This window comes from Ambystoma mexicanum, chromosome 4p (genome assembly GCF_040938575.1).
Source record: "Ambystoma mexicanum isolate Mex_15411 chromosome 4p, UKY_AmexF1_1, whole genome shotgun sequence".
NCBI classification, from domain to species: Eukaryota; Metazoa; Chordata; class Amphibia; order Caudata; family Ambystomatidae; genus Ambystoma; species Ambystoma mexicanum.
In genome coordinates this window covers 741,644,680-741,660,368 of record NC_090927.1, presented here as the reverse complement: position 1 = coordinate 741,660,368, position 15,689 = coordinate 741,644,680, and the positions used below count along the sequence as shown (strand labels likewise).

The 15,689-nt window shown below is 43.1% G+C and overlaps 1 protein-coding gene across 1 annotated transcript in view; it reads right to left on the bottom strand.

Annotated features, from left to right (window-relative positions):
* The window catches only part of LOC138452855 (uncharacterized), a 1,928,742-nt gene that overhangs the window by 837,332 nt on the left and 1,075,721 nt on the right, over positions 1–15,689 (bottom strand). The window contains exons 44-45 of the mRNA XM_069605205.1: positions 14,426–14,534; positions 11,143–11,270 (exon numbers count right to left, since the gene is read on the bottom strand). Coding sequence (XP_069461306.1) covers positions 11,143–11,270; positions 14,426–14,534 — 237 coding nt within the window. The remainder of the gene's footprint in view (positions 1–11,142; positions 11,271–14,425; positions 14,535–15,689) is intronic.

Here is a 15,689-nt window from a genome sequence, read left to right as displayed (position 1 = left end):
GGAGTCCTTGATTTCAAAGTGTCTTAGGCAATGGAGCGTCGCGGCTCCGGTCGACGAGATTACAGCGGTCCTCCGAACTTTGATCGACAGTGATTGTCGTCGATGGCCTCGATGTCCTGGCGCTTCACTTCAGATTCCTCAGTGGTCCCCGTCTCCGGTCGGCAGCCTTTCGAGGACTGACTTCCAGGGAGCCTTGGTGAAGGTTATCTGGTGCACGATGTTCCCTCGTAGCTCGGGAAGAGGTATCCTAGCCAGGTCCTCTCTTGGATCAGTTCTTGGAGACACTACAGCTTTCGAATTGCGTCGAAGGGAAGTAGCAGCAAAGCCTTCTTCTTCCAGCTGGGCTTCAAGGTTAAGCATAAAGTTTCGACTTCTGCTTCTGAACAATTCCAGTAAGTGAGACGTCCCCAGATATACTGTTCTGTCTCTCATTCACACTTCTGAGCCAGGCTCATGCAGCCAATCATTCAGAAGGGCCTCACAGTGCATCAGGCCATTCTTCTCCATCCAGACACTCACAACAAGGAATGTGGATTGGGGCAAGCATCCAGTCTTTCAGCACACCAAACTGCATTCATACCAGTTTCGGGCAGGGCTGTCTCATTCTTTGTGTCACACACAAGAACCCAGACACCCATAACATGAAATGTATATTGGTCATACACTCCATTCACCCAGGTCCCACCCCAAGGGTGTACCCACAACATACAGTCATTGGGAATGCTCCAGCCAGTCTGGCCTGGGCTTCGCCACAATACCATATATGGAACTTCCACCCAACAGCCAGTCAGGGGAAGGGACAGAGTCAGGGCTTCCCAGGACTTTGGGAAAACTAGGTAACAGGCAATGGACAGCAAGAGGCCCCAGAGGCCATCTTGTCTCCCATTAGGAATCAACTGATTCCAATGGCAGGGCCTGGGTATCCCAGAATTGAGGCTACTGACAGCACCTGCGAAATTCAGCATAGATCTGCCTTCAGCCCATACCCTGCTCTGTGGGCCACACACAGGTGCCCAAAAACATACACTAGGGGGTACAGGGATGTAGCCCCACCCATGGGTGCCATAAGGGTATCCCAAGGGTCTGTTCACCAAACCAAAAAGAGGAAGAGCTGCACTGCTAGGAGTCCCACATGGACTCCTGTGCAGAAAATAACACAGAACACCCATGATAATAGGCGTGCAGGACAAGGGGACATTGAGGCCCCGTCCCTCCAATGCATTTCCAGCATCACATCTTTCACACCAAAGCAACCTACCACTTTATGTACCACAACCTCCCTGTGAGAAGCACCAACATGGTAACAGGACCTGACTCCCCGGGACCAATATCCATGTTTCGGGGTCACACCCATCCCCCAATTTTAGCTTTCTCCCAGAGCCAGGCAAGAGAATTGATCATACCATTCATCATACCCTCTTCCCTTCTTTCTTTCTTTTCTGAGGTTTCTTAGTCCATGTTCTATTGTAAGCAAAATTAGGACAATCTGAAGATTGTGTTTGAGAATTGAATGCCCACATGTACCTTTCCACTCCCAGATTACACATTTCCTTTCAACATTACACTGCCCAAGTGGGACGGATATGCCCAGACGTTGGTCCCATGCCTGCTGGGCCTAGAGATCCAAGCTACTCCTCAATGATGATGTCCAACGAGGCCGAAACATGTCTGGGCATGCTTTTGGTCTTGTGCAGAAGGGATGTGACCTAGCAGTTCGGGCTGGACTTCTCCTTTGGGGGTGGGACCAGGCCTGATTTGCATATGGTCTTTCCCCTTTCAGTAATGGCTTGGCAGTCGAAGAACGATGGTCTGGAGGGTTGCCAAGAGAAATTGCCAGAGGTTTAAGATTAATCCTAAACCTTCCAGTCATCACCTCTTTGTCTTACTTTGTAATTGAACCTGTTCTGTGCCTGGGGATTAGTCACAATTTCAGAAATGAGAAGTGACACAGGCGGTCACATAACCAGGCCTGGCGTCAAGCCGTCTTTAGTACTACTATCTTCAATTAGGAAAACATGCATAATTTTGGCATATACTGCTCATTGGGATGACTTCAGGACCTAGCAGTTCAGCTCCATGAATTGTTTTCAATGGACAGCAGAGACTAGCAGAGACTAGCAGAGACTAGCTCAAATGTGGTGCAAGTCAAGCCAGTGAAAGGCTTTATGCCCAGATTACTTACCAGTAATCCTCATCGTTCATAGTCCTGCTCTTCTGCATCAGTTATTACTTTTGAGACGAGCCCTCTTGGGAGTAGAAACTCAGATTTTTTTTATTTTACCAAATCCCTCCTCCACCTGGGAAAATGCAAACATCCCTTCACAGACCCACAATCCTCCTGTCAGCCAATGCCACCTGAACATCTGGGAAGGAGCAGAGGGTTCCATGAATGTGACAAAAACAAGTAGGACTAAGAGTAATGAGGATTACCGGTAAGTAATCTGGGTATTACCTCCATGTTCCTCTTACTCGTCCCCGTCATTACTTTTTGAGACATACACTCCTAATGAGAATTATCCCATGAGAATATGTAAACTACTCAAGGACCACAGCCGGTGGTGTTCACCCTTGTGGAAAGAAATATGGCCCCATCTCAAGGACACCAGCCACCCAGATACTCAGATATCAAGATATATGCACATGGAGGATGTCTCCCAGGACACAAAAAAGCAAGTTTAATACAACCAGACAGCCCAAGAACTTACTCAACACACAATTCCTGGGCCTTGCAATGGAGCATTGAGGCCTATGTATAACTTTAGCTAAACAAGTATGCGCAAAGGCAACAGTATTCCTTTTAGGAGTAACTCATTACAATGAAACCCACACAGGGGAGTTATAAAAGAAATTGAAAAAAGTAAGATTATTTCCAACTAGATTCCATGTGAAGAGACAGTAATAATGTACAACCAGAATTCCTCAACTGGCTTTATCACAGCCTAAGAATTGTTAATATACAACCCAGCCATTTCCAGTGCTAAACCTGTACTGGATAAACTTCAGAATCACCAAAATGCACCTTCAGTGGAGAAGGGCAATCTTGGCGCCAGCGCCCCCAGAATGAATGGCTATATGGCAAATGAAGTTGGCAGGCTCTCTGGAATGTTGACATCGATAGCAGAAATCCATTTTAGAGCCTCTACTTTTAAGCCCCTCCATCAAATAGTAAATTTAACATCAATCCTGAGAACTTGAGTTTATAATGATATTCCCAGTTGAGTCAGGCACAAAGAAAACCCTCAGACCAGGGCTAATCAAGACAAATAGGAAAAACGCCACCTGGGCAAACAACAGTTTACAAGAATAAACTCTGAGAAAGCTTCCATGATCTACCCATGGAAAGAAATGAATGATCCAAGGAGAAAAGGAAAAATATGTTGTTATCATGGCATCCAGTAATCATACCAGAGGGTCCCTAGGTTTTCAACTCAGTGTGACAAAGCAGTGGCATGCCTTTTTTTTAAAAAATTATTTGTATATAATCTAAAAATAGATTTTTACAAAGAAGAAACCGAAGATAGTAATTAAACATTTCATTCATTTGTTTGATCAAGTAGAAACTCATAAGTCTATTTGTTTAAAGTCTGAGTGCTTGTCAGCGATTTTACAGCCTTTACTATAATTTTGCAGCGATTCGTTCATTCTAGAAAGAGAGAGGATTCTTCTGAGTAACTACAGCGTCACAGGCATTTTTCGGAAACAGCTCCTTGACTATATATTGCATGATGTTGACCGTTGCCAGTAGCCATGATGTTCTGTCTCCTCCTATCAGTTTTTTCCAGCACAGGTCTTCGTCCCTAAGAGAAAAGCTCGATAAGGTGGCATGCAGATATTTGAGAGGGCTACTTTGCGTCGCTGGGCTTATCAAGAGCAGATGGCGAATGGTTTCTTTGATTGAAGGTTGATTGCAAAAGCGGCACGAATTTGTCGCTGCTAGACCTCTGATTGCCAAGATTTCTTTAGTTTCGAACAGGTTCAGCCCAATTCTCCTAAAGATGTTTCGAGCCCGTCTGTTTGGAAATAGTTTGATGTAGTTCTGTAGGACGTCAAATTTTTTGAAAGTCTGAGGGAGATGCATCGTAAGTTTATTTTTATTGGCAGTTTCAAGTGTTGGTATCCAATGTAGTTCTTTTATCTTTTTTATGTTTTTTACTGGGTTGTTTATAAGTTCTTCCTCCGAACTCTCTGCATCCGCTTGAAAAGCTAGATTTTCTGTCTTCCACTTAGTCAACATGACACAGGAGGAACCTGTCATTTCTTGGTTAATCAATTTGTAGACGCGGGGAGTCTCCGGCAATTTGCATTTCCTGTATAGCATGAGCCGGTGACAGATGACTGTGGTCTTTAGTGATGTAAGGCTAAGTTCACGTCCGATCGAGGCGAGAGGAGTGGATTTAGGAAGGCCTAGCACCGTTCTACAGAAGAATGCTTCCAGCTTTGGTCAGAGGTCAATCGGTAGGTTAGGCATGGCATCCACGCCATAGATTAAGACCGGAATCACCTTTTTTTTTACAGAAGTCACAAACCGGGATAGTCGAGAAGCGGCCATACTTGATGTCAATAGCTTTACCTTGAGCAGTGAGTTTTTTTGATTTATCGTGTAGGGCGCTTTGCATGGCTTTTTCTTTCCCAGAACTGTCGAGGGTTACCCCTAAATATTTAAAGTCGCTTACTCTTTCCATTGCAGTTGAGCCCAAACAAAGGATCACCTTGTCCTTTTTCGTGATAGTTTTTTCAAATGTCATCATTTTGGTTTTTCCTTCGTTGATGTCCAAGTTGTTCTCTGCCATATATTGTTGTACATTATTCAGTTGGCGCTGCAGACCTAATGGTGTAAAATCGATGAGGATTAGGTCGTCTGCGTATAGTAAGCGACTGATCTGCTCACCCCCTATTTTAGGAGGAAATGAACGTACTGATTTTTCTGAGTCCTGGAAGTCGTCTAGATAGGTCCAAAATGGGACTCGGGCTAAAGGACAGCCCTGCTTCACAGCTCTGGCTGTTTTAATCTTCGCCGAGAGGGACCCCTGGTGGTTTATGCGGACACGCATCGAGGTATTGGAATATAAAGCTCGTATTGGCTCCAAGATGTTGCTTGGTCAATTCCAGAAGGATAGTTTTGACCATAGTCTAGATCTGTCAACTCGATCAAAGGCCTGGGAGAGATCCACGAAAACAACGAGCAGTCTAGGTCTTCCTGCTAAAACATTACTTTTTAGGGTGTTCAAAGTGAGTATGTTAGCATCTGTGTCCATGTTCTTTTTGAATCCTGTTTGCAGATGGTCTTGGCAAGCGGCATTAGATGCCCAAGTTGTAAAGTGGCGAAGAAGTAAAGAACCAAATACTTTCCCTATCGGGTTTAAGAGGGCAATAGGGCGATAGTTAGCTGGCTCAGCCCTGTTACCCTTTTTGTAGATGGGGATTACGTTTGCCGTGTTCCAAGAAGGTGGAATCGTTCTTGAATCTGCACATCGACCAAAGATCTTATTCAGTAAGCGGGCCCAGGCTTCAGGATGAGTTTTCAGGTCAAGGTTCGATATACCATCGGGTCCCGGGGCCCTGGAGGCTTTTAGTTTTTTTATTAGGTCAAAAATGTCAGCCTTATTGTCTAGTAGTATCCAGGGCGAATCCAATCTCCTAAGATCTGAGGTCTCAGTGGTGGGTGATAAGAAAAGGTTTGTGAAGTAGTTCTCCCAAGTTCGTTCTCCAATTCCATTCTGTAAAGAAGGTAAGGGACCGGTTGAAGTAGAGCGGAGCAAGGACCAAAAGTCTTTAGCATGATTACCATTTATGGCTATGAGAATGCTTTCTGCTTCGTGTTGGTATAAAATGCTTCGATGAGCTCGCAGCCATGCTTTATAAGCTTTTTTAGCCTCAGAAGATACAGTTAAGGTGGAACCCGGGTCTAGTTTCTTGGCCTGTCTCAAGAACCTCCTTAGTTCACGCTTTCAGTCTACCACCAACTTGTCAAATGCATGTTTTACTTGTTCATCTTGGTGCTTTGGCTTCCGCGACTGGACTTTATAAGCTGTTAACAAAGGAGTATAATCTACTCCATTTCGATCTACGTTCTCTGTCAAGTCATTGTATTCCGCTGTCAGGGATATTATAGCTCCTTCTGTTAATTTTAGCCTTGTCCCTTGAATATTGGATTCTAAGTGAGCAGACATTTTCTCGTGCAGAGGACTTGTTGAGGCCCAGGTTATTTGAAGAAGGTTATGGTCCCTGGACGAGGTCTTCACCACTTTGAAGGTTTGAAGCGCTTGGAGGAAAGGTCGTGACACAAAGATATAATCAATTGTTGAGCAGGAATCTTGTCTTTCCCAAGAAGGAATAGGGCTTGGGTTTGGAAAAACCGAGTCAAGATTGAGAAAACCTCTTGCCTTCATCAATTTCAGCCATTGTGAGGCCCGTAGTTCAGACAGCGTTTTCTTGGCAGACGTTATGTTGTTTTCTCCTCCTTTTTTTTGTTGCTGAGCGTTCAAGTCTCCCATATGATGATATGATCAACCTGGTGGGTGACCCGTGCTTTGTCGATTTCCTGCTCCAGCATGGAGAGAAATGTCTTTGTTTCAATTGCAACAGGGTTCCAATAGACATTGATAATTATAGTGTGCTCTGTTGTGGTCTTTGTCTTACTCTTCTCGTTTGTTGTCGACCAATTTAGTTTTACTGATAAAATCAGTTGATTTTCCTTAAGTTTTTGTGCTATGGTAATGCCGCTTCCATTTCGGATCGCTATTAAAAGACCCGAAGTTGGTCGACCGGCTAGTCCTTTTTGTGCTGGTGCAGTACTGACTTCATCAATGGCGTGTCTTTACATCAATGCACTTGGACGGGTACATTTGCATCTGTGCATTTAGATTGGGTTTCCTATTTATTAGGGCACAAGCAAACAGAAATAAAAAAGGGAAATACGGTTTAGAAAAAATACAAATTCAGTGGGGCACTGGGGCATGCCCCCATTTAAAATAATATTATGTTTGAAATGCAAATGCATAAAGATGTACACCCACAGATGTAAAGGCATGCAATCAATAAACCAGATTTAGACGCAGTCTCAGAAGATACAATGCAAACATTAGAACTCCTGCCAACATTTTGCAGAACTGAGCCAGGACTCTAAAAGAAGGTAGACACCTCTTTGGCCTAGCCTGCCCACCATTACCAGCCCACACGTGTGTGTGATGCAGACATAGAAGGGCAGAGTGAATAGAGATTCTCTCTAGAAAACCCTATCCTGCTCAAATGTCTGCCCCGGTGTTCTCAAACCATTCAAGCTGACAAACTCCTTTCACACGAACAAATCTCAAAGGATGAGTGAACTGTGCATGGCTGCCCCAGGATTAGTTACACTTGAGGTGATCCCTAACATTCCGAGATAGTGAATCAACTACTGCACACTCTTAGGAGCACAGGAGCTATGTGAGGCAAAGCAATGTCCACTGGGCACTCAGCATATAGAAACACTGCACTCATAATAAGACTCAGCACAAGAAAAGCAGAAGGCTCCAGGGGTGAAATTACACCTCTGTGGGGCAACTACTGGAACCAAAGTGTAAAAGCATCTGCGTAGGTTTAAATGGGGAACTTATGCAGACTTGTAAAGCCAATGTAATTGGGTTTGTTGGCTAAGCCAAAAGAATGTATCTTAATTGTCTTCCATAGTTGTCACTGTTTTTGCTTCTGCATGCTTCTGTGATGTGGGCAGTACCCATTCATGTACTTTTCACACTTTGATCGTCTATACGGTTTATAGAGGCACAGATGGCAAATACAAGTTATTTTTAATTTGGTTGATATGGTGAGTCGCCTGCACAGTTAAGAGTCTGCAAGCATTGCCTGTAATGCAGCTTGAGCTTATCCCGCCTGACAACTTGCTCAGGCAGCTCAATGTTGGGTCAGACTTGTACAATGTTGTGAAATGGTTGCAGACATAGCGGAACCCCTGGGTCTTGTAGGCTGCAGATGTTCTTACCTAGACTGCTACAGGTGCCCTTAAATGTGGGAGTCATAAGTAGTTTCACGGCAAGATGCTGATGGCAGTGACGTTGGCAGGGGTGGCCCCAGGCCCCATAAATAGAGCTAGAAGTGTTTTTCAAAGTTGCCCCATATTATAGCTTGGAAGCAAGCCCAACCACTCTAAGTACAGTTTTGGGGAGTTAGGGGGTTTGCACACACGAAACTTTGAAAAAGAATAACACAATTAGTGAATTTTGAAGAAAATTGCCCCTATATACAGGGATTCAAATGTAATTCTTTACTTCAAAGGGATGTGGGGGATATGGAGAGATAGAACGAAGGGCGTGGGAGTGCATGGTAGAGGGGGTAAGAAGAGCAAAAAGCCAGGGTACCTACAAAAAAGAGGCCATTTGTGCAGAGGGCGACCGGGACATTTCCAGTCCACCCCTGGATGTTGGTGGAAGAGGCAGGGGCTAGAAGTGCGGAAAGTGAGCCCCCCCTCTACAGTATGGGAAAATTTAGATGTGATAATGTGCAAGGACAAACATATCTAACACAACTTGGAGAGACGCCACGAGTAAGTAATTTCTTCTTTTGTAAACAGTCTCTAGACTGAGGAGGGTGTGATACAATCTTCAGCTCGTTTTAACACGGTCTCTCTTCTCTCAACAATAAAAACAATTTAGTGCGTTTGAGTGACCCTGAATTTGAGTTTTATAACATATTATGTGATTATATCTCACTTCTCCAGTCACATGTCCCTTATAGCCCAACTAACCAATTAAGAAAACATTTAAATTAAAATATTGTACTATCCGAGAACTTACTGATGTGATGATTTAGGAACGGTTGTTGATTCTCTGTGGTTCTGAGCAAAGCGCACATCTGAATGGTGCACTGTGAACGTTATTAGATGTGAGTGTGGGTTCTTTGAGAGTTCTCAAAGTATGATCCAATACCACCAACATAACAGGCCGAGTTAATTAAAAATAGGATCTGAGACAAAATAGGGATACTGTAAAAACCATACTTTGCACATTTATAAGCCAGTACTTTATTGTAGGGTCTCTTTGAAAAGGGTCTGACATTGAACGTATTATCCAACATATTATCCATGAAGCTTGGAATCAACATACTGTGTCACATGATCTTGAGGCCTCCAAAATATAATGCGGATTTGTGCCGCAACATGCATGTCACAGGTTTGCAAATTTGAATCTGAGCCATGAAGCAACACCACATTTCTGCCATGTCCCCCTCAAACCTTTAAAATGGCCATAGCAATATACACCACATGTTGCATGCATGATCTGAGGGGCACAAAATACCTGGGTATAGAGTCTAATAAAACAGGGTTACTTTTTTGCAAGTAGCAACCATAAAATCTTCTTTTAGCAGAAACTGCATTTTGCTCTACAATTTGTAGTCATATACAGGTGAGTACATAAGACATTTATATTTATCGGATATAGGTGACTACCTGGCACCTAAAGCTTTCATCACACCGGATATTTCATACATGGCCCCTTTGGTTGTCCTACACGGATGACTTTGTCATGTTTGACAGTACACTGGTAGGCCTCCAGAGGTTGTTGGATGCCTTTGTGGCATATATAAGAGATCACTCCCTGCAGATTAATGTGAAAAAGACCTGTAATGTGCACATTTCAAGTGGTTGTAGGAAAACGTCTGTTGGTTGGCAGATTGGTTCGGAGCTAGTGACGAAGGTTAATTCAGTGATGTACCTAGGCTTTCTTATATTGGCATATCCATCATTGTCTAAACTGAAAGTTTGCTTGAATGAGCGAATAACGCCCCTGGTTAACCAAGTGAAGAGGGTAGATGCTTGGTATGGAACGTACTCCCTTAAAGCAGGGGTAACATTTTATGAGGGGAAAATCATACCAAAGATCCTATACGGGATGGATGTATACCCTCTCTTGCTATTGGAATAGTTACCACTCCTTGAAGCCCTGGTGTGGCACAACTTCTTACACGCTCCTACATCCGTTCTTATCCATTTAAACCAGTACGAAGTGGGTATAATATCTCTTCAGACATGTGCACAGTGGAAAATACTGGCTGTGATTAGAAAAATCTTATGTCCGGAACCTATGTCTCTGAGGATTTGAACTCACTTTTGGTTTCTGGGAAATGTAGATGGCTAAACGAGATATTAGTCTACTGATCTCTTATCAAACATCAGTTGCTTGGTGGAAGATCTTAGAGCAAAACCCGTGTAGCGTGAAGAGGGTTCTATTTAGAGGTGACTGGCTAAACACTATGGATAAAATGCATAGTTATCCCTCTTTGGAACACCTTAGGGGCGACCATAAATTACAAGGTATTTTAGCACCTTTTTTGTCAATCTAGGGAGATTAAGCTCTTATTCCTGCGTTTTCGCTGGAATCTTCTCCCGACAAGGCACATTTTGATTAGGCAGGCTCACTTGGAAGCAAAGCAGCTGAACTGTCGTTTCTACAATGTGGGAGGGGACGGGGGAACCCTTAGACATCTCTTTATAGATTGCCCAGTGATACAGGGATTGAGATGGAACCATTTAGTAAAGTTTTAAACACTAATAGAAGAGGGCCTGGGAGACCAAGTCTGGGCGGAATGTCTTTCTGGACGTACTTCTTCTACAGTCATAGCAGTTACGTCCTTCTTAAAGGCTCTAAACTTAAGAAAAATATCTGGAGTTAATTCTATTGGGTGCGTGATCTTGTGTGCATATGTTGTGTGTGATATGTATGGTCTGAATGATGATCTTTTACATTTGTATCTTATTTATTCATTTCTGATCGATGATGGTATTTTTATTGAAGTTAATTGTTTTTCATTTCTTCTTAATGAGGGTGTATTTTGTGTTATACATGCTAAATGTTAAAGGTTAATGTCTTTTTAACCATGAAAACATAATAATAAAAAATGTAAAAAATAAGACATCCATAGAGGTCTGTATTAACATTCCATGCATGCATTTCCATGCCTATATTTCTTTTCACTTGTTATATGTGAAATATACACATTGCCACTCAATTTACAGTGTCTTACCACATGTGAGATGGAAATTGAAAGAACACCGGTATCACAGTTGAATGTATGTGGAACGCCTTTGGATATAATTAGGAAGGTATCCCAAGTAAACATATATGATGAATCGAAATCTAGGGGACTCACCTGCGATATAGTAAGAAAACATTTCTCTGTGGCGGGATTCATTATGAGTGGAATTCGGGCGCCGTAGAACTCACACCCATACTTATATTGGGCATCCAGTATATTTAATTCATGTCTAAAGTGTCCATCTGTAACATAGAGAAACACACATGCTTTACACAGTGTTGCACAGTTTGTACAGATTAGCAATGAGTAAGCATTTAAGCAATCAACCATTCCATAACAAACCCAACACACACGACTTCCCACCAGCTACTACTCAGGAGGGGGTTATAGGGGAGTTTGACTTGGTCCTAGCTTGATGGAGCAATGGTGTGTTTCATCTTTCGAGTGTCTGTCCAATGGGGTCCCAGAGTGCCAGGACAGTGTTGCATAGCAGTCCCTGGGAGTTGGGCGAAGAGTGGTTTAGGATTTACTACCCCCAAATTAGGATGACGATAGCTCCTGGTGTGAAAACAAGGCCACATATTAGGAGATAATACACATGTTGAGTGCACCCAAACGGTTATCAGGGGCAATGTATTGTAATGTGAGCATCTAGAACAGGAGCTTTAGTACATGGGACAGTAGGGACTATGGGTCTAGTTGAGCCAGACTCGATTAAACAGGAATCGATGGGTTGAAAGTGGGTGTCATGCCATTCCATGAGGCCTTAGAAGGGTGGTCTGAGAACACTACTTATTTAGGCAAAAAAGTGTCCCTTGTGCTTACTTAAATAGAGCTAGTATATATTAAAGATGTTTTAAAACTAAAGGTAGGTACTGCCATTCAATGGTCTGAAATATCTGTAATATGAGTAAACTGCCATGCAACTCGCAGTCAAGATAATTCTCTTTTAACCGTAAACTTTAAAATCACTTTTAGGTTCAGTAATTCACAATTCATGAATTGTAGCAAACTTTTCAGAAGTTAAACTCCCACAATTGCTTTTTCTTCAGTAAAATTTCCAAAACCGGCAACTCAATTTGCATGAGTTATGAACATGTTTTTTAATTTAGAAAATTCGCTAATCAGAAGAGAGGGCGTTGTGGCACCGAGTGACCCATTGTGGCTTGGAGTACTGCCACAGTCTTGAGAAGAGAAAGTGCAAGGAAAGGGATAAGTGGAGAGGCTGGCGTGGAGGGAAAGGTGGGGGGCTGATAGCACTTCAGCCTCATCTGAGCTGGGCATTATCTCTGCCTATGCCCTCCTTCAGAACCTCATTAGGAGCGAGGCAGTAGTGGTAAAACGGGCGGTATTCAGGACTACCTCTCCGCCTCATCATGATGTGTGTAGTATTTACCACATGTGGTATTTGTAGGCATACTGTATGTAGCAAATACCCCTGTTTATGCATTAAAAATATCAGAGGTGGAGTTAAAAATTCTAAAAACTCTCCAGGTGTTTAGTTTTTTTTTTCTGCAGTCACTGGAAACACAGGCGCTTCCCTGCAATGTAGGAAAACAATCCTGCTTGGGGACACCCAACTGTAGAGGGAAGGGGGCATTGTTAATACCCCTTCGCCTCATCTCCTATTCCATGCAATGCACAACGGGGCCAGGAAGGCCCATTTTGTGCATTAACCATCTTTTATACAGTAGCAGTAGCAACTGCTACTGTAAAGAACGCCTTTTCCGTCCACAAAATTAGGAGGGGAAAAGTATAATAATGCATGCAGATTTGCCAGCATCCATCGCCACTAACCTGGCAGTATTTTCGAAAATCCTGTATGTGGCAACAGTTCTTATTTACTGCATGCAGTATTTTCGCACTCAAATCGGCATCACTCTAAAAGGGCCAGAGGATCAACCCTTTGCCCTTGCAGGAAAACACATGTCTGTGTATGTTACACAGCAAAAACAATCTACTTAATGACTGCCCTATTGCAAACGTATATCGAAAATAGGGATTGGGGCTAAACCTGTTTCCCCCGGTCCATGTAACCTAAGCAGCAAAATTGGCAGTAAATGAAATTGCTCCATTTTTGGCTTTGGGCAAATGTTAACTAATCTGGCCCCTGATAGTTACACCCATTATAAAATCTCACAGGGGCACCAGGACAAGGCATAAGGAGAAACAAACAGGCAACATGTAAAGAGGACGTTCAAACTAAAGTACGTGGGGTTTCTGAGGGAATTTAGCACGTTGAAAAGTGGGATGCTCCACAGAAGACAAAGGAGCATTGAGGGCCTTCAATCTGTGATATAAGCCACCAGCTTCATTGTCGCCCTGTTTATGTTTCATCTTTGATTCTGACTGTTTTAATAAGAACATTCTGCCCTCAATTGATTGAGTGCTCCAATAGTATAATATACCTTCCACAGAGGGCCATACATTGGCCATGATTTACCCCCTTCTGGTTGTAAGAAGCTCTTTCATTTGGCTCTGTCCTATAATTAGAGCAGAAGGCTTTACATGGCTATTAGCACATGTAGCTCTTTATTGTGATCTGAGCCAATTAGAATGTTCAGAATGCAGTCCATAGCCACTGATTGTGACTGCATTCTAAGTATTCTGACTTCAGAACAAAACAGAACAACATAAATCTTTTCTGACAAAGAAATAAAATCAGTGTGAAAGAAATGACAAGTATCAGTAGCCCCTATAGCCAGGTTCAACTCAGATGGAAAAACGAGAAAATCCTGTCACCAACGCTATGCAAATTGTGTAGCAGAACCCAGAGCCTGCACTTCCGGAAGATATGTCTATCATTAGTGCAACTCTCCAGTCAGCAAAACAAGACACTCCCACTCCTCGGGGTACTACATTTGCAGTGCACCTTCAGCCTGACAGACAACACCTAACTTAATGCCCCAAGGTGAAGGCTAAAAACAAGCTTTCCGTTTCCTGTACAGGGAACCTCTATTTATAAATTACACCTAATGCATGTACAACCTAACATCTACTCCAATTCAGCCAAGTTTACACTTAAAAGGGTGATCAATAAACACAACGGAATTAATACAAATACTAAAAAAAGACATTTATTTCACTAACACATTTTACAATTTACTTAACCTATTATTTAACTAAGGCTATTACTTAAGCACAACCTACACGGTGATTTGCACGGTGTGCGAACAGCTTTGTAGACCTTGTTAGAGGCTATTATCGCTTGGTATAATGACTCGTCCCTAACCTATGCCCCTGTATATGGGCCATATATTGAGGTGCAGGTCCTCATCCCGCGACAGTGACCCCTTCCTAGGTCTGTAAGGCTATATGATGGGCACCAGTGGCAGGCCATTATGCCACACTAGAGCAGCGTATCTTACAGTGTGCTTCATTTGTCATTAGAACGTACCTTTCTCCCTCAGATACAATCGCGTGGCTCTCTTCCAGTCAAAGTCTGTCACTTCACGGATTTTGCGACTGGTAAAACTCTCCATGATGTCACGCAGATAAATCACATGCTGTGGTAAAACAAGAGATTCACTTTTTTATATAAATGACTAAAATGGTTCCATAAGCATCCTTCCGGCCTTGGGTCATAAACACGTCAGTCAGAAAAAACAATGAGTTCAACAAACATCAAATCCAATAAACGTACAGTGTTCCCTTCAGAATAAATATATGCGGTGTCATGGACTCACGGTGCTTGCGTTAGCTGTAGAGAAGGTGCTCGTGCACAATGGGCAATGGAGCGCTGATCCACCACCCATTTTTGAGGAATAAAGCCAGCCCAGTGAAAACACTGAACGTGTCCTCAGCTGCAGCAAGTAACTGAGGACGTGCTACAGGGGATGGCTAATCCCTTTGACAGTACAGTACTGCAGCCACACATGCCCGATGGGCCACAAAAGTGCAGAGCATTTTGCGTCACCAGTCTTTCTTTAAGGCTGCAGGACCAAATTTGCATAGGGAGAGCTCCAGTGTCTCTCTGGCATTCAAAGGGCCTAGAGATTGCGGCACTCTGGCTCCACCGCACATTTCAGGATCGACGGACATTTTCCCTGATTCATGATTCCTGTTTGTTTTTGGCCTGCAAGATGCTATCTTGGTGGCATGTGAGTCCGATGCTGGAGCAGGAAAGAAAAACAAATGTCTGCATGTGTATGTGCGCATGTATATGTGCATACAGGGGTTTGCGTAAGGTAGCAGTTTGTATGTTGCATGGGTGCGCGTGTGAATGAGAAAGTGTGTATGCTGTATGGGTGGGGGTATGGATGTGTGTGCATGTGTGTGCAGGCTGGCGAGTGAACCTCTAATTGGGGGGCTACAGTGATATAGCAGCAGCCAACATGGACATGTTTTATTACAGTGGCATTTTATTTTGTATTGGTATTATGGGCAAAGCCAACAGGAGTATGTTCTTACATGGGAATACTATCATATAATGGCAGAGCCAGCATGAACATGTTTTCTTATGGTATCACTTCTAGGCTTATGGGCAAAGCATACATAAATGTGTTCTTATGTGGGAATAGTGGCATATATTGGTGCTGCCAACATGCACATGTATGAGCATATATTGTGGAAAGTGCATCATAAAAAATGTGTTGGAAAATGCTGCGGTCCATTGACGATAATTTGGCATCTTTTGGAATTTTTCATGTATTACCATACAA